Source organism: Gadus morhua, chromosome 23 (assembly GCF_902167405.1).
Source record: "Gadus morhua chromosome 23, gadMor3.0, whole genome shotgun sequence".
Lineage (NCBI taxonomy): Eukaryota > Metazoa > Chordata > Actinopteri > Gadiformes > Gadidae > Gadus > Gadus morhua.
The window spans coordinates 2,729,394-2,751,558 of NC_044070.1; the positions used below are offsets into that span (position 1 = coordinate 2,729,394).

A 22,165-nucleotide genomic window follows, 5' to 3' on the forward strand; every position below is an offset into this window, starting at 1 on the left:
GGAGTGAACTAACCAAAGCAATATAGATATAATATATAAAGTACGACTAACACTTTGGAAAAATATACACCACGTCCACACAATGTCTAACAATATGTCAGTTAGTGCATGTTGATTATCATTTGTATGTTTCCTTTTTGCAGACTTGTGCCGTTTTTCTTCTCGCACCCCTCCCCCCAACCCCCCCAAAATAAATAAAGTGCATTTCACATTGAAGAAGAACTACGCAATGTCTACACAAGATGCTGCCCCCCCCCCCCCGTCACACACACACACACACACACACACACACACACACACACACACACACACACACACACACACACACACACACACACAGGCCCTTCAATGTTTCATATTTAGCTCTAGATTGGTACCCATCAAAATAACCCCCGCCCCCCCTTAAACAAGATGGCTGCAATGAGTCCCATTGAAGCAGGCCTCCCTCTCTGCTCTGAGGGCCTCCTCCTTCACCAGGGCCAGGGCCTGTCGGGCCACAGCGGACCAATCATGGTCCGGGATGGTTTCTTTTTTTTTCGGATTCAAAGCCCTTGTAATCGTCAGCTCAGCGGCCATGGAGAGGTGCTCATCTCCAACCTTCACAGTTGCGAGATTGATATTATCATAGGCTACAACCCCGCCCCAAGCCCCATCCGCCCCTCAATATCCAAGTGTCTAGAAGCGCTATCGTCCCTTAAATCTGCCATGGCGAACCATTGGCATATAGAGCGCACAGACAACTGGGAAGGAAAACAGTACTCAACACAACTGTGGTACACACGCTATTGGTCGAGGAGAAGTGTCATTCTGAATTGGGTTAGCCCCTGACTTCCATTCCAGTCATTGCCCTGGCTCTTCAGCACCATGCAAGGTTTGGCGAGGGTTGCCTCTGAAGCATGCCTTATTTACAAGAACCTCATTGGTCGAGGGGAGGAGGCTCCTCATACAAACGACTCATGGTTTGTCCTTTTTTTTCTTCAGATAACTTGTACATTCAGAAAAGGCTTTACAGCGCCATAGAATACAACATCAGAATCCAAAATAAATTCAGGTCAGACTTGGAAGTGGAAAAAAATAGAACTTTTTCAATGAATATAACAAAATAGACTACTCTGGCAGAGGAAGGACAGGGTGGACGGTGTTACGATTCACAGCTCAGTCGTACCAGTTTTAACTAATGACAGCAATCAGGCTGACACCTTGCACAAGTTTACACACACACACACACACACACACGTGCACACACAGGCTACATTCCAGTTCTCAGAAAATGCCTTTCTAATGCTTGGTCAAAACATTTCCCCAGTTGCAGTATTTATTTTTAACCAATGGCTCCTCAAGAAGTGGGTATGATGAGGACTGTCCATTTGGAGGACAGCATGAGGTTCCTCTGAGGGGACTGAGACACCACGGGGTGGGGGGTGGGGGGTGGAGGGAGGCGATGGAGAGGCCTCATCTGAGGGGCCGGAAGTAGAGGTCCCATCGAGCAGACACCCTGCTGGGTGGGGAGGTTTAAAGCAGAGAAGACCAGTTCCAGTTCTACTAGAGAGAAGAGAGGCGCCCCAAAAAATAAACCAGGACTGGGGTTCCACATCTACCGGACGTCTCCGTTCACTTTGGCTTGAAGCGCTGGAGTCAGTGTAGAGTCCATGTCCCAGACAGCTCTCCTCACCTCTTCACCCAGACACACACACACACACACACACACACACACACACACACACACACACACACACACACACACACACACACACACACACACACACACACAGAACCAGGCCACTTTTATCATTGGACAGGAAGACTGGCAGCATTAACCTCCAAAGGTCAGGGGTCAGCAGGAAGTTGCCAGAGCTGTGTTCCTCTCCGGAGAGAAAGGCGATTTAATGAGCTGCTGAACCAACACACGGACACACATGCACACACATGCACACACCCAGGATGTCATCATGCACCTGTGCCCCCGTGCAGGAACACACACCAAGAGGCTCCTGTTCACACGGTCTAACACCACACAGAAAGAATGAACAAGAAAAACGTGTTTGGATGCTCACAAAAGGCAGAGGCAACAGAAAACTAGCTCACAAACAGGTTTACACAATTCTATTCAGTTATAACACGTGAAGAAAGCCCAGAATGTGGGTCACAGAAACCGTTTGCACATTGAATGAGGCAGTGGCATTGGTGGCAAATGAGTTAATGAGCGGCAGTTTAATGTATTTCCCCTTTCCAGTCCAAATGGTAGAGTCCGAGTGCCAAGTGGTAAGGATCCAACTGAAGGAAAGGCCCACTCCGCCTGGGGCTGGGGGTCAGCCCTCATTCATACTGGGGTCGGACATCCAGACGCAGGACAGGAAGAGATGTGATGTAGGGCATGGATGTTATTGCTCTCTCACTATTGCTTCAAATCTATAAAATCACCAACGCGGCCGGGCGAGTTATTGCTGATGAGGATATTGATGAATAGTAGAAACCCTTTTCCATGATCCGTCTGTTTGATGCTCTTGTGAAAACCACATGGTGTGTTTTTAACAAATCACTCGGACCGCAATGCTGTGGATGAGACACTCCGAGATCCCAGCTGGGGCAGTGGGTGTGTGGATGAGATGAAGAACGCACTGATCCAATCAGCTCCCAGCAGGAAGAACCAAACTGTTCATCTCCCAGGCTCTAAAACATGGCATGACGGAGTATGGCACGTCTTGTGATGGATTTTAGCTCATTTCATGTTACACGTGAGGTACTGACTGAGATTAAAAAGATTTTTGGTCCAGTTACAACACGATCGGTATCGAATCATACAAAAATGATGAATTCTCATCTTTCTTAGCCCGTTTGGCCAATCACGTTACAGCGCATGTTAACAGTGGAGCAGAAACGACTCAACTCCTGTGATTGGTGCATGCAAATTACATTGAAGTCGAGCATGCACATTAATTGCACAGTACAGGCTGACAATGTTTGCGGGGAATTGAACATTATTGATTCGATGAACAGAATTACATTCAGAACCAGACTTTGTGCAGACCGATTAGCGACGAATCATCCGCTAGACGTTCTTCCCGCAGACTGCAGCCCCCATAGCTCGGTCAGACTCAGGACCCGGCTGTAAATCCCCTGATCACCGCTGCAGCGGAGCAGTGGAGGGGTTCAAATCGCCCGGGGGGTTATACACGGAGCTTTGAAATTAACGCACAACTCATTTTTCGAGATAGAGTAAAAATGAAACGCGGTTAGAGACATAGAGAACGGGGAGCGATTTGATTCCTTCCTCGGTGTGGAGGACGCTGGGCGCGGATCAGAGACGAGGCTATTTTTAGCCCTCCGTGCTGGTTTAGCTTTCGAAGCACGTCCAGAGTGCAGCAGCGAGACGAGACGGCCCGGCCCAGACGCGGCTCCTTTGTGGACATGCCTGCGTCTCTAACGCTAGCCCTCCCGCCTTCACCTCCACTTCCCCGTCCTCCTTCTCCATCCAACACGTTGCGCACACACACACACACACACACACACACACGCACACGCACACGCACACACACACACACACACACACACACACACACACACACACACGGGCTTTGCTGATCTTTTTGCTGTCGAGCACATTTACGCGCAAGGGCGCCGAGTTGCATGCTCTAATAATAATCTCTATTCAATTTGGAAGGTGAATAAAATCACCTGTTAACAAAAGCATTGCTGCTCTTCACATTCTGTTTACGGCGGCTGCGGCTGATAGCGGCTGTTTCCGCACAAAGCTCCTCTGATAGGAGAAGGGCGTGGCCGGCTCCCTCCCGACGCGGCCGGACAGAACCCGTCTGCTGGAAGAGACATGATGCACCCTTTACGCTGAGCACAATAAATAAATAAATAAACATCCGGTCGCTGGGGACTGTTGCTCAGTCTGAGCCATGTGAGGACTATGTTTCTCCCCCTTTTCTGTCTGTGAGTCCCCCCTTCCCCTCACCGCAGCCCCCTCTCCCCCTCTACACACCAGGGAGGAGCGGCTCGCAGCCCCTCGCCCGTAACCCCTCTCTGCCCCAGCCCTCTCGCCCCAGGGGGGCTGAGCGGAAGGTCAGACGTGGCGGGGGGGGGGGGGGGGTCAGACGTCGCTGGGGGTCCGGGCGCGATGGGCAACCCCGGCCGGCACACAGCCGCAGCACACCAGCCACAGCGCCTTCTGGATCTCCTGGTTGCGGAAGGCGTAGATGACGGGGTTGATGACGGAGTTGTAGGTGGCGGGCACCAGCGTGGCGTAGGTGTACAGCGGTGGGTAGGTGTAGTCGGCCACCAGCGAGTACACGGTGAAGGGCATCCAGCACGCCGCGAAGGTGCCCAGGATGATTGCCAGCGTGGACACGCCCTTGCGCGTGGTGACGTAGTGGGGCGTGGCGGCCAGGAAGTGGTGCTGCAGGGCGATCTGGTGGGCGTGGCGCATGACGATCTTGCAGATCTGCACGTAGAGCTGCAGCATGAGGCCGAAGAGCAGCAGGAAGGAGACGGACAGCACGGCCACGTTGTTCTTGGTGAGGGGCCGCACCACGCTGCAGGACGCCTCCTCCGCCAGGCAGTTGACCCCGGTGACGGGCAGCAGCCCCAGGCACAGCGACAGCCCCCACAGCAGCACCAGCATGGTGTAGGTGAAGGCGGCCGTGCGCTCCGAGTTGTAGGTCAGCGCGTAGTACAGCGACAGGTAGCGGTCGATGGTGATGGCCAGCAGGCTGAAGACGGAGGCGGAGAAGGAGGCCACCACCAACCCCACCGTGAGCAGCTGGGCCGAGTCGGAGCGCAGCAGGTAGGCACAGGTGAAGTGCAGCACCAGGCCCAGGCCGGCCAGCAGGTCAGCCAGGGCCAGGCTGCCGATCAGGAGGAACATGGGCGCCCGCAGGCCCGGGTTCTGCCAGATCACCAGCACCACCAGGGCGTTCTCGCAGGCGATCAGCGTGCCGGAGGAGCACAGCACGATGTCCCAGGGGTTGACCAGCAGGGGCAGGGGCCCCGCGGCCAGGCTGTCCTCCGAGGGGAAGGCCCCGAGACCCCCGGTGCTGTTGTCCGTGAGCAGAGACCCTCCACCGCTGGCCCAGGACGTGGGGTCAGGACTCAGCCAGCTGGGGGTGATCGCCGCATCCTCGCTCATTATGCCCCCCGTCTGGAAACATACACACAGGCACACGCAGACACAGGCAAAACCACACACAAAACACACACACACACACGCTAAGCAAATAGGATCTTGAAGATAAGCTACTGATGTGGTATTTTGTGTTTACTGAGGTATCAAGCAAAACAACAATCTTTGATCACAGGAAACACAGATTCATTAGTTGAGGTTGACGCACAAACACAAACACCCACATACACACTAATAGTTATAGAGTGAGTGATCTTCAAACTAACCCAATAAGCAGGACTCAGGGTTTGTAATATAGAAATCCTTCAACCTGGACCAGTTCAGAGATGATGCTATCAGAACTGGTATTCACCAGCCCCTCTCATTTATGAACAGCATCTCCCTGCCAAGGGAATCCTTATTAAACAGGTGTAATAAGCAGCCTTCTGTGCAACGATCCAGAAGGTTAATCTAAACCAATAATTGCACTTCAACATCAAGATGATGAATACACCTGACTCAATCAGCCTGTTAGAGAACGCAGAATATGGACGCATCAATAAAACAAGGCTTCTTATTAACTCTCCAATCTAATAATTTAGAGCCGATAGACCGTCCATTACCTTCAGCCCATAGCGTAGAATAAGACACTAAAGTAGAGCTAAGACCCAAGACCTGCTCCACGTCAGACCACTAGAGAGAAGACCCAGGACCTGCTCAACGTCAGACTGCCAGAAGACCGAAGACCTGCTCCCCGTCAGACCACCAGAACAACCAAGACCTGCTCACCGTCAGACCGCTAGAAGACGAGGAGACCTGCTCCCCTTCAGACCGCTAGAAGACATGGACCCCTGCTCCACGTCAGCAGACCGCGAGCGGAACAATGGGCAACATGTTTTCGCCTTCATTTGCAATCCCCCCGATAGTCACCTGTGTTAGGAGGGATCTCGCCTGGTAACCGGCCTTACCTCGATTCTCGGAGATATGACTCTGGATTAAACGGCAGCCTTCTACTTCATGTCAGTGATGATATGTGATGGCGGCAGGTGCGGAGGACGCAGCCCGGGACGGAGCAGACCGGAGCCTGCTAACGGAGATGAGAGCGAGGAAGCGCACCGCCATGGACTGCGGCTGTGCAGGGGATCAGTGAGGCTGAGCAGCGGGCAAGGAGAGGAGCGAGGGGGGAGGACTGATGGGGGTGGGGGTCCTGAATGGGCCACACTCCCCAGACAAGGTTTCTATCTGAAAACTCCGGCACACAGCTCAATGCCATGAGGTCCAGTCCCGGCCGTCTCAAGGACATGGGGAGATTTAAGGTCTCCAGGTGGGTTTTGTGTTAGTGCAAAACAGTTTACTGTGAAATATTCTTAAAAAATCACAACAGGGATCATTTAACCTGGTGTTTATTCCTTACCAATAAACTTAATAAAATTAATGGGTGACAGACAGTTATTGAGTCACCTTAGTTAAGCCGTGCACTGACTGCAGATAGATTTGTCAATATCAGTCCAGGTCCCTCAGGGTTCCGTTACGGAGATCACTGTTTTTGTGCCTTTTAACTAAGCGTAAACGTCACCAATTCCTTTCCCTTTTCCCCTCATTCATCGTCCATATTTTGAATGCTTAATCACTGCGTCCACCCTATTATATGCATAAGGTGGGCAGAAACCTTGATGGTTTCCATCTGAATGGATTATAAATAGGCCTAGCTCCTGTCATTGCAAGGCACCGCCGCTAGTGGGCAGTCTCCAGCTGGCATGAGTCATCGGTGCGCACCTGTGAAGGGAGAGGACCGGAGGCAGACGCGACTTGAATCTCATCAGCTTTTATTATTTTTTTCCTTTAAAACAGAAAATGGTCGCTTTACAATGGGCCTTTCAGGCAAACCCTCACGTTAAACTTGCCAACACTTACAAAACGGTATCAAAAGTGCACCATAGTGTCAATACATCTTCTCATGGTCTAATATTTTATTATTTTTCCAATGATATTATCTTTTTCGTAATATTTATACAAATACCCCTCTGTACACTGTAGAAATAAACCACCCACCAATCCCCACCCCTCCCTCCGTCCCCCCACCTACCCTCATCCCCTCAACGCAAACTCAGAACTGCAGTGTTGAAAGGTGAGAGTGGGAGGGGAGTTTGGAGGGGCCAGGAGGAAATAGAGGGGCATTACACATCATATGAGTCATTAAATACCCGTTCACCTCCCACACCCCATGCCAGAAAATGATTAAAGAATCGCAGGCCACTGAACCCACCAACCACCCACTATACAAACCCCTACCGAACCCAATATTGTTTCATAAAAAACAATGCCGACAGCCATCTTCTCATTCATTAAACGGACCCCTGCCCCCCGTGGCGGCCGCCTTCCCGGCCCGGCACCGCCCCTCAGTCTCTGGACTGGTAGAAGAGGATGTAGCCCGACTCAGAGTTCTTGGAGATCTCAGAGGTGAGTCCGTAGAACTCCTCTATGGCCTGGGCGTCGATTTTCTGGAGGGGACAGGGGGAGGGGTTAGAAAAATCCACATGCATTGAACGAGAATAACTGCTTAGCACACGAACACACTGTGCGGTTGTGTGCAAGTGCGTGCGGGTGTGTACCTCTACGATGTCATCGTCAAACAGAAGCCAGAAGTCGTGGCTCTTCACGATGGCGATGTAGTGACCGCGGTTCGGACCGCTGCACACAAACAAGAGCCACACGTAGTAAACACCTTCAGCAGTCGAGTTCAATCAAACAGAGGTACTATTGAGCCTCAACACTGGAGACAGATCCATACTCTAACATACACCTGAGACCACGAGTACTTACCTCACTATTCTAGTGTCAGGATATTATGTTGATGAGTATTATTTAACGGAACTGGTGGGTCAGATTTAAGTGGTGGGAGTACTAGACAAACCTCAATAGGGGTTTTAATCTTTAAAGGTTATAATAGGGTATTATCCTTGACTTCCTCTCTTTCTAAGAGCTGCTCCACTCCTAAAACCCTTTCATGTGATCAATTTAAGACGCTGGGAAACAAACCTCCCACAATGCACCACCACGGCCACCAGGTCGTACAGTCTCTCGGGGTTGGTGGCGTCTCCGGACGTGTTGAAGAGGCGGAGCTCCAGGGGGAAGACGACGCGATAGGACAGCTTGGTGTAGCGCTGCAGCTGCTCCATGTACTTGAAGCGCTTCAGGTGCAGAGCCAGGATCATGGGCAGCTTCTTCACCCGCATCCTGGGAGAGAACCACATCGGGTCAACACACACATCCTGGGAGAGAACCACACTGGGGTCAACACACATCCTGGGAGAGAACCACACTGGGGTCAACACACATCCTGGGAGAGAACCACACTGGGGTCAACACACATCCTGGGAGAGAACAACACACAAATGTGCACACACACACACACACACACACACTGGAACAGACCTTTTGTGTGCCTCTTGTTTGCTTCTGCACTCTTCGCAGTAGTACTTGTACTCGCTGCACAGCGTCTCAGTATTACTGAAGCCTCTGTGCGACAAAAGAGATTGATTCAGATCCTCTACATGGCACGAGATCGGATTTAAAAAACCAGACACCAGGGGAAATGAAGAAGGCTTCACTGATGTCCTTTACTGTAGGAAACAGAATGCTCCTCCCACACGGAACGTTTGGACCAAGAAAACGCAAAGACGGGTTTGACGGTAAATTAATTAACAGGCACAGACATACAGTGCCTACAAGAAGTTTCCGTTTACTTTCAAATAGTTTGTCAGTCGCTAATAAACTGTTTATCGATAAGCAAGTAGAGGTTAGACATCTTGCTCCCAGATGCCTACACATATGGACATTGGGGATCGAACCTCCAGTGACTATACTATCCCCTAGCCCCACTGTTAACCAAGCAGCTTCCATGGGACCATCACACCCAGCCAACACATGATGAGGGACCGTGCACCAGGGCTTACCTGAGGCAGTGAGTGATCGAGGTGTTCTGCTCCACGTCCACAGACAGGTCCAGGAAGTCCTCATCCTTGCTGCTTATCTGCAGAAAACATTCATTCACATGGACCCCCATCAATAGCAAACATTAAATACAAATAAAGAAGTTGTACCATATCTGATCCAAATGGTTTTTGAGACATCACGGGTAGACTATCCCGTGACACTACCTCTAGTCTAGATCCACGTCTACATCTCAATTCATAATATAATCCAATAACAAAACCACTTCTGATAGTGAAGGTTATAACCATGATATCACCAATAGCCTCCTTAGACTTGCAGTCGGATGGCAGGAGGGGGATAGATAGGTAGTGGTAACTAGTGTTGCGGTCGGACTGGCCTACGTACCGTTTCACAGGTGAGGCAGCGTGTCTCATTGGTCAGTGTGCCCTGAAAGATCTCGTGGACCCAGGTAGGCGCGGGCGTGGCGTTGCTGTTGTTGTTCTGGGAGTCCAGCGAGCCGTTGGCCAGCCGGCCGTTGGGCTTATCCTGCCTGCGCTCCTCCTGCAGCAGGTCAGCGATGGTGTTGAGCAGGTAGTTCAGGAACTCATGAGCATCCTGCTGCATGTAGTTATCAAAGAGTTCTGGACAGAGAGAGACATACAGAGAGAGACAGAGAAAGAAAGAGAGACAGAGAGAGACATGAAGAGAGTGACAGAGGGAGAGAGACATAAAGAAACATAAAGAGGGACAGAGAGAGAGACAGAGGGAGACATTGAGACATAAAGAGAGACGTAGCGAGAGAGAGACAGTGAGAGAGACAGAAAGAGAGACGAAAGAAAGGAAGTGAGATAGGGGAAGTGAGATAAAAGAGAGAGCGAGAGGAGAAATGGCAGAGTAGCAAATAGCTCAGCATGAGTAAATTAGGAACCAACCAACTGAACAGAGCTGTACAACGTGTTCAATAAGGACCACAAGAAACCTCAGAAACGTCCCTACCTCACCTTACATTTCCAGCCCCACCCAGACAGAAGGCCCACCCAGACGAAGGGTTAGGGTTAGGGTTAGTGTAACCCTAGCCCCCCTGAGGGGGGCCGCTCCGTCACCCTCTCCTCTCACCATTCTCCTTGCGGAGCCGGGTGATGAACTTCTTGGGCGGTATGACGCCCACCTTCCTCTTCTGGTTGGTGATGCTATGGAACAGGTCCGCTAGGCAGGTGAGCAGGTTCTCCTTGCGCCGCGGCTGACTGCGGTAGGCCAGGATCTTCTCCCGGAACGGCCGGCAGAAGTACAGCGCCTGCAGTACAGAGTTGCAGTAGCAGGTGTTCCCGAACTGGGGAGGGGATGGAAAGAGCATTAGAGAGAAAGCCATTGTGATCACTTTACATATACATTTAGGCCATTTAGCAGGCGCTTTTATCCAAAGCGACTTACAATGGTGAATGCACATTCACACACAGAGCAGTCAGGGTAAGGTGTCTTGCTTAGGGACTCCTCGACATGCGCTAGGAGGAGCCGGATCAAACTAGTCCTATAGTACAATAGTGCAAAACCCCCATAGCAATATTAATAAATAAAACAGTAGCCAAAGGCAGTAAACGCATTCCACAAATGTTAAACTGTGAAGTGTTAAAATTGCGCAGGTAAAATATATTGTAAATGTTCCTGTACATTATGTCAGTCGCTGAGCCTTTAAAGAATGCAGTTCATCACTTACGTTGACGAGGCCGAAGTAGTGCTCATTGACGGGAAACTGCTCAGAGCCAATCTCTTTCTCCAGAGCAGAGGCATTTGCGCCCTGCAAAGAAAAAAAAAGTACATTAAACAAGATATTACGCTATAATCCTTACTGACAGATGAAGGGATTTATCACTCCCGACACCATTCTTACACTGGTTCCGTGGCGCACTGCATGGGGTGGTATGGCTTTAATGTTTTAACAGAGGATGGTGCTGGGACAGAGACGGGACCTGGAGCAGGTCCTTAACTGCGCAGCTAGCAATGTCGTCATTCACCTATCAGCGCCTCACGTCCATCCGGCTCATTTGGAGAGCGGCTTGGACCTAGTTATCAGCCAGAATTTACGGCCAATGATAACCAGTCCGTCTTCCCACCCAGATGTTGAACCAGGAAGGGTTGAATTGTGGTATGTAACACGGTGGGCTAGCTGGCCGTCACCGCTGCAGCAGGTTCACCTCCGATCGGACTGCAGCCAACATATCGCTTCTCCTGTATGAGCAATTCACTACCTTTATAACACCCCAAACCTCCATCTACATCTCGGGGGGAATCGAAACGATATTCCAACCGAGGGGACGGGGACTAGGGCTACGAGGAGCAGGGCTAGATGGGACCAGGGCTAGGTGGGAGCAGGGCTACGGGGATTGGGGCCACGGGCAACGGGGCTAGGTGGGAGGCTGCTTCTCCTGACACTGCGACCAGAAGAGGATGTTTTCACTAAATTTGCGGTCACACGCAGGATATCGAGCCAGGGCCTTGGATCACATCTTACTAATCACCATCACCAACCCCTCTAACAAATAAGAGAAATTATTAGAGCTTACCATGGTACAAAAAGAGGCGAATTTTGAGACAGTCATTAGGATTTCCATTCGGCCAGCGCCATCTTCCCCCGTGTTGCGGCGCGCGGCTCCTCGTGAGGCGGTGGGCTCGGAACGCGCGGCTGCGCGGTGAGTTCTACTGCATCACCGGGTTACTATAAAACCAGTAAACTCACCATAAAGACCGTAAAGACTCCCAGTAAAGATTCGTGTTCGCCGAGGTACGGTCACAGCCTTCCCAATTCAACCTTGCGCTAATAAATTCTGTTGCTCCGTGTGTCAAAGTTATGTTGAGAGTTGTATCTTCAAGATATATAAATAGATGTACACCATTCCCAGTTGTACATATGAGCAGTCGTTTGACCGCTGAATACAGATAATACGAACTAAACCGATCAATTTGTCTTGTCGTTCGGCTCAACGCAGTTCGCCCTCCCGTCAAAATGTCCACTGGAGTTGTAAACAAATCAGAAATAAAGTCCAGACAATCCACTATCAACATCTGATTTAGGACCACTGATGTTCATAATTTGAACGCGCATTGTTAAGGAGATATCGGTACGTGCTGACCCTGGGTCAGTTGATGGGTGTCCCCTTTGCTCAGGCGGCAGGTATTTTACTCAGGCGATATCCTCGGATGCCTGGATTTGACTTAACAAGGAGGAGCTTTGGGTCCTTCAATCTCTCTTTCCGCCGTACCCGCCATCTTGTAAGCGAACGGGGGTAAGATATGCTCCGCTCTAAAAAATACTTTTATATGTACATTTGAGTAGTATTGGGATATAAAGCCACGTATAGATACATTATAATGAATACCCTCAAGATATTGAGTTATTAAGCAGTTGATGGTAGCTGAGGGCAGAGTTGACGCTGTTGTGTGTGACTGGAGCGGTGGCGTGGTTCCCATGTGGGCTGCAGGATCGACGGGCCTTAAGCCACGAGAAACGAGCTTTACAGTGACCACCTCCGATATAGTCAACGTTTATGCATTCCGACGAGTGTTTTTTCTTTTTAAATAATACGTGTGTTTGATTAATTGTAAAAAGATTTGGTTGATGTACAGCAACCCGGGTAGATCAGGGAACTACAAGGGTTAAGCAGCCCCCCGGTTAACCAGGACCCTGGTTAAATCACAAAAACGCAAACCTTTTTGTGTATTGATGTACAGGACCCCTGTCATTTTCTTTATAATATGAATGCGTGATAAATTGATACATACAAACTGATGTGGTTTGATTTCCAGAAAAATCCTCTCGAGAGCACTTGAGGTGGTCTTTTAAGGGACCGTCACTGTTGGACGTTAACTTCATCCTGCGACGTTATAAGCAGAACTGTTTGATGCCCAAGTAGAATTGCTGATGAGTGTCAATGTGTGGTTTATTCGACAGTAATCGGGCATCATGACGAACACCAGAGGCAAGAGGAGGGGAACGCGGTATATGTTCAGCCGGCAATTCCGCAAACATGGCAAGTATACCCCCTTGTAGAACTCTTTGACTAATGTTTACCTGTCTATTAAATGTAGTTTACAGTTTCCAAACGGTCACTGGGTCAGGCAAGCGTTTTGTAACATTTTATTTAATCGTGCAGGACCCATTCCTCTATCCACCTACATGCGCATCTACAAGAAGGGAGACATTGTTGATATCAAGGTAAGTTTCAGCCTGAATGTTTCAAACTGGTTTCTGTTGGAGAAGATTGTACCATGTGCTTATGTAGGCCTGCAGTTTATTGACAACCATTTATATTAAAGCTTGGTGTATTTTGTGCTTTGCAATTAACACTTATCCTGATTCAGTTCAGTGACATTTCTAAAGGACCATTCCAGAGGTTTTGGATAATCTGACATATTTTCTATCAACATTCCTTATTGGCATGGAATTGGATTGCTGATGTGATCGTCAAAATAAATACTTTCACCTGTTTGTTGTGGGAAATGTTGTCACAATTCTGTTATATTGTGGATGTTTCTCATGTAGTTTGTATGATTCCAGGGCACAGGTACCATTCAGAAAGGAATGCCTCATAAGTGCTACCACGGTAAGACTGGTAGAATCTACAATGTAACCCAACATGCTGTCGGCGTCATCGTCAACAAGCAGATCAAGTGAGTACAAACGTAGTAAAGGCTGCCTTTATCACCTTTTGGTTGATGGAACGCCTGTACTTTCACCTGCCAATCTGAAATAAAGAAGTCCCACCTTCACTTTGCCACAAGGATCGCTAAATGTCCTCAGTGGTCATTCCGGTGGGGCAGAGTACCTTCCTTGAGCAGCCCCGCCCAACTACTGTTGGCCGTGGGCCTGCAATGAGGAGACAGTTTTCAGTGTTTCCCACAGACCAGGTAGCAATGTTTGGCGGGGGGGGGGGGTTAGGACGTGGACTGCTGTTGGTGTTGGAAAAGGAGTCCAGTCGGGGAGGTGGCGCATTATTGAAAATAAGCCCCTTCAGGGCGAAGCAAGACACCTCCGCTGCGCGTTTGTGTCCTGTTAGCCCTGTCGGTGCTTATTTTCCCGATAATGACCGGCGTTCTATACATTATCCCTTACATATCCCGCTGTTTCGGGTTTGCCTTTGTTGCCGTGTTGAGAGGATGAGCGGGCGAATCCGCTGTCAGTGCGTGTGCATGTATGATAGTCGGGTTCGCCCAATAAGTTGTAGTTTACCCGCGCACCATTGGCATGTGTGCGCGCTTGTCTCTGTGCGTGTGTACGAGAATGACAGGGAGATAATGCTATGCGGAGAAGAACGATATTTATATTTAAAAATCACAAAAAAGAACTCGTGCTCGGTGTTGATTCCGTGGCGCTGCGCCACATAATGGTCTATGTATGGGAAACACTGGTTTTATTATCAGTGACTCATTCATTTTGGTATTGTGCCGCTATCTTTGGTTTCGGCTGTATTAAAGGTTTTCCGCGTGTCTCCTCTCAGGGGTAAGATCCTGGCCAAGAAGATCAACGTGCGCATTGAGCACGTGAAGCACTCTAAGAGCAGGGACAGCTTCCTGCAGCGCGTCAAGGCCAACGAGAAGAAGAAGATTGATGCCAAGGAGAAGGGCACCTGGGTGGAACTCAAACGTCAGGTAGATAAAGCAAAGATGCATTCCATGAAACATTTATCATTCTTACACCATGAGTTGAATGATTGGTATTTAAATAGCCCCAGTCTTGGCTGAATTTAGTTATACTTAAGTTTAGTTTGAACTAATCTGTTTGGATGTGTCTTCCCCCGGCTCCTGGGTTAACCCTGGTCCCTGTCTCCCCCCGACTCCTGAGTTAACACTGGTCCCTTTCTCTCCCTGGTCCCTGAATTAAAAGACAAATCCGGTGTAAAATATATTGGATGTTTTGTATGATAACAAGTTGGAACGTTAGTTTTGGAGCACAAAAACCGGATATAGATGCATTCTTCAGTTGGCTGTTTGGAGCCGACCATCAAAACGCTATAAACTTGGAACGATGGGGGCATGTGTTATGGTAAAAACAAGATCGCTATTTTAAACCACTTAAAAGGCTAAAAGTAGCCCGACACTTCTTTGGTAGTATAATATGGGTCTCGACATATAAAATTAGGCATTGTTAACTTTGTTAGTGTACAGATTGTTTATTAAAAAGGCAGTTTTATGCTCCCAAACGAACATTCCAACTCGTTATCATATTAAACATCCCAGATCCATTTTATAGCGGATTTGTCCTTTAATGCTGGTCCCTGAGTTACGCTGGTCCCTTTCTCTCCCTGTCTGAGTTAACGCTGGTCCCTTTCTCTCCCTGGTCCCCGTCTCCTCAGCCTGCCACGCCCCGTGAGGCTCACTTCGTCAGCACCAAGAACAACTCTCCTGTGCTGCTGGAGCCCATCCCCTACGAGTTCATGGCATAAGCTGAGCCCAATAAAGACGTTTGTACTCAGGCCGTGTCTCTTGTCTCCTTGGTGTCTTGTGGGTGGACTTTAGCACTGTGACCAACAGCCATCCCTCATTGAGGATCACTCTCCATGGCTCGTCGACCACTGATGTGGAACACAACTTCACCTACAAACAGTGATGGTGCCGCAAGCTGAATGCTGTACGCTTCGCATAGATGTGAAGAGGCTGTGCATAAGGTCATTTCCTGCAACTTGACATGATTTTTTTTTTTTGATTTCTTTGACCTTTTTGACTTAATCCTCTAATCCAGGCTGTTCATGTTAATATGGTTTTGCCAAAAGAGTTGCTTGTCATTGAATGCAAATTACTAGCAAAAAGATGATGGCAAAGTCTGTTGGGGAATAACCGTCAGCTGTAGTAATTACAACACTCAAAGAGCCTACGCCAGGGCTCCGCAACCCTAGGCACGCGTGCCACCACTGGCACGGGGCAGCATAATCATTGGCACACTTGGGGGGGGGGGGGGGGGGGGAACAACCATTTCTTTTATTAAAATTCATGCACAATGCGACAGCATAATCATTACTACCGATTTTTCTTTTGCGCTTTTTTCAGTTTTGGGCGTTTCCTCCATGTGCAAATATATTTAAATTAGTTACAGATAGCAGTGTTCTGAAATGGGATCAATTAATATTTGTGAACCTATGTTGAGTAATGGAAGAAAATATTCATAATATTGCAAGTGGCCTGTATGCATCACCTTCACATGGTTTTGCAAAGCTGTACATGTCTTAAAGGATATTGATGTGGATGGTTCCAACAGTCATCTTTTTTCTACATTTCTCAAAGTGCAAATATGTTTTTGAATGAGTTTCTGAAAATGGTGTTTTTAAAATGGGACAAATTATAATTTGTAAGCCCATGTTGCAAATATAACAACCAAAAAAACATTTAAAATGCATGATTGTGGACTATATGAAAATAATACAATTCCAGGTCTTCTGGAAATGTTTTTGGCCGCTGTCATTCAGCTTTTTTTTTATATATATATATTTAAGGCACACTCATTAACGAGAAAATGTCAAAGTGGCGCTGCATGTTGAAAAGGTTGCTGACCCCTGGCATACACACACCGCATGGCTAAAATAACTACGTGTACAACAGGGGGCAGTGTAGGCTCGGAAGCCGGTAGCTCAGTAGGGTCAGCTATTATGCTTTAGTATGATTTGTTGGTGTATTAATAAGCTGCATCTTTTTCTTTTTCTTGTATAGTCGAACAATAATTATGACTAAACATGCAATAGTGGGCCTATATGATCAAACTGGTTTGTAGTCTATCCTACTTAAAACATCTGTGTATAGGTCTACTGAATGTAAATGCATCTTTGTGCTCTTTTACCAGACCCGAACTTGTATTAGGATTATTTTATGAAGTGTAATTTTTCATCAGCTGTCAATCAGAGTTCGTGATGATGGTTTCTCTGTGGACCACACCATGCCTATCTCATGCTGTTTAATCAGCGGAGGCTGAATGGCTGACTGGGTATGTGACAAATGGGTTATCTTACCACAACAGTACTTTGCCCAATATTTACACCAATTAGGGCAGGTTTGCAGAGATACCGGCAGCAGCTGGGAGAATGAAGTGTGTTTGAGAGGAACAGGGGAAAATTAGGCCAGAGGGTACCTGAGTCAACTTCCGAGCATACATGGAAGTACAGGTTGTGAGTTCCTCCACAGGTTGGGTTTTAGTATTAAGTACTATTACTGCACATTATGGTAGTAGTTGTTACTGTAATAGTGTTCTTGTGTTGTAAAATGCACTGGCTCATTAACCAATAGTGGATAGCTAAAATAGCTTTGTTTGCACAGTAAGCATTGACATACAGATTAATTAGCAATAAAGCTACATTCATAGACCTACATATATTGTTAAAATGTAAAGACATGGGTTTTTATCAGAATAATAGGAAATTAAATCCATAACAAACTATCTGAACAAGAAACTGCGGACCTTAAAGAGCTATGGCAAGACGAGCACATGGGGGTTAATGTATTGTACAAATAATACATAGTGCTCACCACTGAAGGGTGTAAGGCATTCCTTCATAGACATACAACATCTGTATCTCAAATGATCTTACTACAGTTGATGTGAAGGCTGCTTGTGTGGAATGACTTACGAGCAGAACGTTTGATAGGGTCTCTGTTTCCTATCTAAATGTCAACCTATGGCCCTTTAGGACACAGGTTGGCTTTGCTTCTCTCAACATCTGGGCGTACCTCTACTGAAACAGTAAACGGTGGGTGTGTACGTACACGTGCACTGTGCGTTGTTCCCCCATTGAGGATGGATGTGGGGAGCTGACTCATGGAAGTTACTGATTGAAGGAAGACTTTAGGTAAACATGGCCGCGGATAGGGAGAGCAAGCAGAGAGGGAGGAGAGGGGAACGGGCCCGCATACGAGAGGGAGCTCTTTAATCACACACATTTGACACACACAGATTGAGTCGGTCAGCTTAACCAGTGGGGCCCGAGCAGCCGTATCGACCCGCGCCGTTACATATTAACCCAACACGCACGCACACAGAACCGCAGATCATTTGATTGAGAAAAACAGACACTTTAAACCTCTGAGGGAAGAAGAGCCGTTTGGAAACTGAGATTGCAGTGAAGGTGTGTGTGTGTGTGTGTGTGTGTGTGTGTGTGTGTGTGTGTGTGTGTGTGTGTGTGTGTGTGTGTGTGTGTGTGTGTGCGCGTGTGTGTTTCTGTGTATGTATGTGTGTGTGTCTTAGTTTAGGGTTGTTTGTGTACTTTTTTGTTTGTGATGTGGGGGGGGGGTCCGTCCATCCATCCATCACATTGTTTAAAACAACAAAAAATCTGTTAGTTATTTACTGACCTGAGAAAATATGCGGCTAAAGATTATTAATTTGGATCTATAGCTTTGTGAAGCTGTAAACAGACACCGATGCTGGAACAACAACCTGACCGACCCAGGAGACGGAGTGCTCTGCTCTAGTCGGCTGAACTCCACCATGAGCCCCCAGCCAGGGAGCAAACACAGCCTCAATCGCCCTGAGCTGACTTGTGTGGCGGTGCAGGAGGGTGGGGTCATGCTGATAAACCTGCCTGCCGGCCGGGGCCTGGTCACCTGGAGCGTGGGAGGGCCCCCAGGTAACACCCTAGAGGCTTGATAGCCCTCATTCAGCCGTCTGAGGTCTGGGATCAGGGTGGTGCGGTGGAGGTGGAGGTCGACGCCGTGTTTAAACAGGTCGATGCAGTGATTGGCTGATCGCGGCCAAGCCACCAATAAAAGCACTGTGGCATTAGGGCCTTTATTTTAGGAGACATCGAAGCAAACACAAACACAATTTCTTTTTAAACGGGTAAAAGAAGATGATGAGGTAGAAGGGATGTTTCATTAATCACCATATCGTCCTATTTGAGGAGTGGTCTCCCCATGATCCCCCTCAAAGCTCCATGTACCTTCTACCACAGCATAGGGTAACAAGCCCTTAACGCTGGAGGGGGAAACGTCTGACAACAATAAATCAGGTCTATCAGAAGACAATAGTGGAGCTTGATAAGATTACGATTGCAGCTGTAAAGTCCATGTGTGTGTGATTAATGGAGACAGACTGTCGCCTCTCTGTTAACCACACTTGCATGACTCACACAAACACACACACAAGCACGTATATATACACGTGCACACACACACACACACACACTCACACGTATACACAAAGTGCAGGCACGTGATCGCACGCACACAAGCGACACACACACACACATACAGAACAAATGGAAGCATTGTGCACAAACACGCACACACATAAACACGATAGCTCAGTAGATAGGGAAACACACGACAAGGTTTCCAACAGTTCTACAGCCTCTATCAATCATGAGGGGAACGCAGTAGGCCTCTACTTTTGTGTTTGCATTATTAAAGATTATTTCCGTATTAACTGTATTTGATTTCCTTTTAGACAACAGGTTAGATGTGTGCATTTGAACAGGTCAGTATGGTTCTGATGCCGCTGTGTTTGGAGAATTGGGAGAAATTATATAATATTTGTTGTTGAAACCCTGCCACAAAATTAATACGTTAGTCCAACATGAGAGGCAAGGCAGCCTTTTTACTTGCAGACCAAGTGACACCCCTTTCTCAGATGGTTTCTTCCAATACTTTAAATCATGTGCAGCTGAGTTAGTGGGTGTAGATCTGTGAATGATCTGCTCTGATTCACATTGTACCCACGCTTCATCTAACAATTAGAGTTAAGAATGGGGGAAAGGATACATATTAAAAAAAGCTTTATTTGCTCATTTCATGACTGCAGTGCCTCTTTCAGTAAGTCATGGAAGTTAGAGGCTCATAATTGCAAACACACAGGATTGGTAAGTAGTTGAGTGTCACCTGGAGAAGCTTCACTCACCATAACCCTTGACAACATGAGATTGATGATGTTCGATTCCCTCAAACTGGAGGCAAAGGAAACTAAAACTGCTTCCCACCAAATATTCATTATTTCCTCTTCACTTGTGAATCCCTCCTTCCTCCCAGAAACCATTTTCATGTGACGATTGTGACAAGAACTTCTGCACACGCTACCAACTGACCAGACACCAGCTCAACCACAGTGGGGACAGACCGCACAAGTTAACCTCTGCCGCCATCACCCAGCATCTCAAACCTTCAGTGTGTAGTCTCTGGTTTGCAATGTACCTTTTGATGAATGTTTTGTTGTTTCCTGCAGGTGCCAGGCTGATGGCTGTGGTGAGGCGTTTGTCAGCCAATCAAGTATGAAAAACCACATGGATAAAAGCCACCATAACGAGGGAAAACCCTTCAAGGTACTGGTAACGGTGTTTGGTGTCTGTAAACATGTCTTATCATTGAGACTTGAAGCATTCCTTTTTAGTATATTATCCAAATTCCTCGCCCTTGTTGAAGGTGAGTGCATGGAATGTTTGTTGGCTTATTAATCATGATTGAGTGTTGCTGTCGTCAGTGTAACCATCAGGGCTGTGGAAAGGACTTCAGCAAGAGGTATCAACTGAAGGCCCATGTGTATGAGCACACCAAGGTCCTGCCCTTCCAGTGAGTACCACCCAGATGTTATTACTGCTGTTGCTTTATGGCATCTCTCACTATGGTCTGTGTGCTGTGATACAGTTGTACCGTCACTGGATGTACAAGGGAGTTCCCTTCTCGTGGGTCACTTGATCATCACAAGAAGGTCCATCAAGGTGTGTGGGCTTTTTTATCTATTTATTTATCTTATTGTATTTAACCTTCTTGAGAACTAGACCTCCAATCGGTAGGGTATTCTAGCGTTAAGGGTGTTTGACTCTCAGCTGGCAGGTCCTTGGCTCAATTCCCATCTTCTGCGGTCTACCTGTTGGTTTCCTCAGGCAAGAGGCCTCATCCCTACCAGCTCCTAGGGACATGTCGAAACTGAGTGAATGTGTGTTCTCTGGGTCTAGGTTACCCCTGTGAAGAAGACGGCTGTCCCTTCCAGGGCAAGACCTGGTCCGCGTACCAGACCCACAAGAAGGAGCACAGAGGTAGACTTCTTAACTCTTCTCCTGAAGGGATCCAATCCATTTCGTGGCTTCATCCCCAGTTTGGCCATTCTACTTTGTTTCTTTAGTCAAGCTGCCTTGCGACAAGTGCAAGAAGCAATTCAACAACGGCCGCTTCCTGCTTCTGCACAAGCGCCATGTCCACCTGGGGGTGAAGAAAGAGCTGGCCTGCCCCCACAAGTGTGGCAAGAGCTTCACACGGCAGTTCCACCTGGAGAGCCACGTCCTGTTGGAGCACGAGGGCGTGCGGGCCTTCGGCTGCGCCTTCCCTGGCTGTGGGAAGCGCTTCGCCATGAAGGTACAGACTACCCTCCGCTGGTGGAGGTACAGAGTACCCTCCGCTGGTGGAGGTACAGAGTACCCTCCGCTGGTGGAGGTACAGAGTACCCTCCGCTGGTGGAGGTACAGAGTACCCTCCGCTGGTGGAGGTACAGAGTACCCTCCGCTGGTGGAGGTACAGACTACCCTCCGCTGGTGGAGGTACAGACTACCCTCCGCTGGTGGAGGTACAGACTACCTTCCGCTGGTGGAGGTACTGACTACCCTCCGCTGGTGGAGGCTTTTCATTCTGTTGGCTTGGAGGACGATCCAGTCTTGTGCAATATTTAATGTGTTGTGTACCAAACCTTGCCTTTAGTTAAAGATGGAGGCATTCATATACAGATGTTGTTTATATTCTAGGAAAGTCTTTGGCGACACGGAGTGGTGCACGACCCTAAAAGGAAGACGGTAACATGGTTTACCCACGAGTTTTATCAATGAAAGTGAGCCCTGTTTTGTTTTGAACATTCCACGGTTTTGTTTTCCAGAACCTGCGGCCCAAGACCCCCCAGCCTGGGGGAGACACGGCGCCGCTGAAGGCTAAACCCACCTCGGCAGAGGGCTGCATGCTGGCCGCTAAGCTGGAGCGCACCAAGATGGCCGACTCCTGAGGCAACCGGGACCAAGAAGTCGTTACTACCAATGGACCTTGTCTTGCTAGAAAGCGTCATACCTTTTTTGTTTAAAGTGCTTATTTATTCTTTCCTGCTTATAAAGTAAATCATCAGCATGCCTGAGTCATCTTCTTCATCAAGTTGGCCGCTCGAGGCTTCTGCAAACTTGA

The 22,165-nt window shown here is 48.3% G+C and overlaps 4 protein-coding genes across 4 annotated transcripts; 2 read left to right on the top strand and 2 right to left on the bottom strand.

The window, feature by feature from the left end:
- Positions 1-307: 307 nt before the first annotated feature.
- Positions 308-6,825, bottom strand: gpr12 (G protein-coupled receptor 12). The gene is made up of 2 exons (XM_030349021.1): positions 6,073-6,825; positions 308-5,143 (listed from the first exon to the last, which is right to left on the bottom strand). Exon 2 carries the CDS (start codon positions 5,129-5,131, stop codon positions 4,097-4,099), a length of 1,035 nt encoding a protein of 344 aa, XP_030204881.1. The 5' UTR covers positions 5,132-5,143; positions 6,073-6,825; the 3' UTR covers positions 308-4,096.
- An 88-nt stretch (positions 6,826-6,913) lies between these two features.
- On the bottom strand, positions 6,914-12,193 carry usp12a (ubiquitin specific peptidase 12a). Its single transcript, XM_030349020.1, has 9 exons — positions 11,602-12,193; positions 10,755-10,835; positions 10,157-10,370; positions 9,446-9,681; positions 9,061-9,137; positions 8,540-8,623; positions 8,144-8,341; positions 7,717-7,795; positions 6,914-7,605 (listed from the first exon to the last, which is right to left on the bottom strand). The coding sequence occupies exons 1-9, from the start codon at positions 11,647-11,649 to the stop codon at positions 7,504-7,506; spliced, it is 1,119 nt and encodes a 372-aa protein (XP_030204880.1). The 5' UTR covers positions 11,650-12,193; the 3' UTR covers positions 6,914-7,503.
- Positions 12,194-12,202: 9 nt separating this feature from the next.
- rpl21 (ribosomal protein L21) lies at positions 12,203-15,507 on the top strand. Its single transcript, XM_030349024.1, has 6 exons — positions 12,203-12,321; positions 12,987-13,065; positions 13,189-13,250; positions 13,593-13,705; positions 14,533-14,683; positions 15,388-15,507. The coding sequence occupies exons 2-6, from the start codon at positions 12,999-13,001 to the stop codon at positions 15,475-15,477; spliced, it is 483 nt and encodes a 160-aa protein (XP_030204884.1). The 5' UTR covers positions 12,203-12,321; positions 12,987-12,998; the 3' UTR covers positions 15,478-15,507.
- Positions 15,508-19,680: 4,173 nt separating this feature from the next.
- On the top strand, positions 19,681-22,111 carry gtf3ab (general transcription factor IIIA, b). The gene is made up of 9 exons (XM_030349427.1): positions 19,681-19,872; positions 20,039-20,133; positions 20,232-20,328; positions 20,487-20,575; positions 20,651-20,724; positions 20,962-21,042; positions 21,129-21,358; positions 21,742-21,789; positions 21,870-22,111. Exons 1-9 carry the CDS (start codon positions 19,759-19,761, stop codon positions 21,990-21,992), a joined length of 951 nt encoding a protein of 316 aa, XP_030205287.1. The 5' UTR covers positions 19,681-19,758; the 3' UTR covers positions 21,993-22,111.
- Positions 22,112-22,165: the final 54 nt, after the last annotated feature.

Excerpts from the sequence above, each read along its gene's own strand:
- gpr12 (XM_030349021.1), bottom strand. The coding sequence starts at position 5,131 with ATGAGCGAGGATGCGGCGATCACCCCCAGCTGGCTGAGTCCTGACCCC.
- usp12a (XM_030349020.1), bottom strand. The coding sequence starts at position 11,649 with ATGGAAATCCTAATGACTGTCTCAAAATTCGCCTCTTTTTGTACCATG. Across the intron at positions 8,624-9,060 it reads TCGATCACTCACTGCCTCAG|AGGCTTCAGTAATACTGAGA; the intron begins GTAAGCCCTGGT and ends TTTGTCGCACAG. Across the intron at positions 7,796-8,143 it reads GTGGTGGTGCATTGTGGGAG|CGGTCCGAACCGCGGTCACT; the intron begins GTTTGTTTCCCA and ends GTTTGTGTGCAG.
- rpl21 (XM_030349024.1), top strand. The coding sequence starts at position 12,999 with ATGACGAACACCAGAGGCAAGAGGAGGGGAACGCGGTATATGTTCAGC. Across the intron at positions 13,066-13,188 it reads CCGGCAATTCCGCAAACATG|GACCCATTCCTCTATCCACC; the intron begins GCAAGTATACCC and ends TTAATCGTGCAG. Across the intron at positions 13,251-13,592 it reads GAGACATTGTTGATATCAAG|GGCACAGGTACCATTCAGAA; the intron begins GTAAGTTTCAGC and ends GTATGATTCCAG.
- gtf3ab (XM_030349427.1), top strand. The coding sequence starts at position 19,759 with ATGGGGGAAAGGATACATATTAAAAAAAGCTTTATTTGCTCATTTCAT. Across the intron at positions 20,329-20,486 it reads ACGAGGGAAAACCCTTCAAG|TGTAACCATCAGGGCTGTGG; the intron begins GTACTGGTAACG and ends TGCTGTCGTCAG. Across the intron at positions 20,576-20,650 it reads ACCAAGGTCCTGCCCTTCCA|TTGTACCGTCACTGGATGTA; the intron begins GTGAGTACCACC and ends GCTGTGATACAG.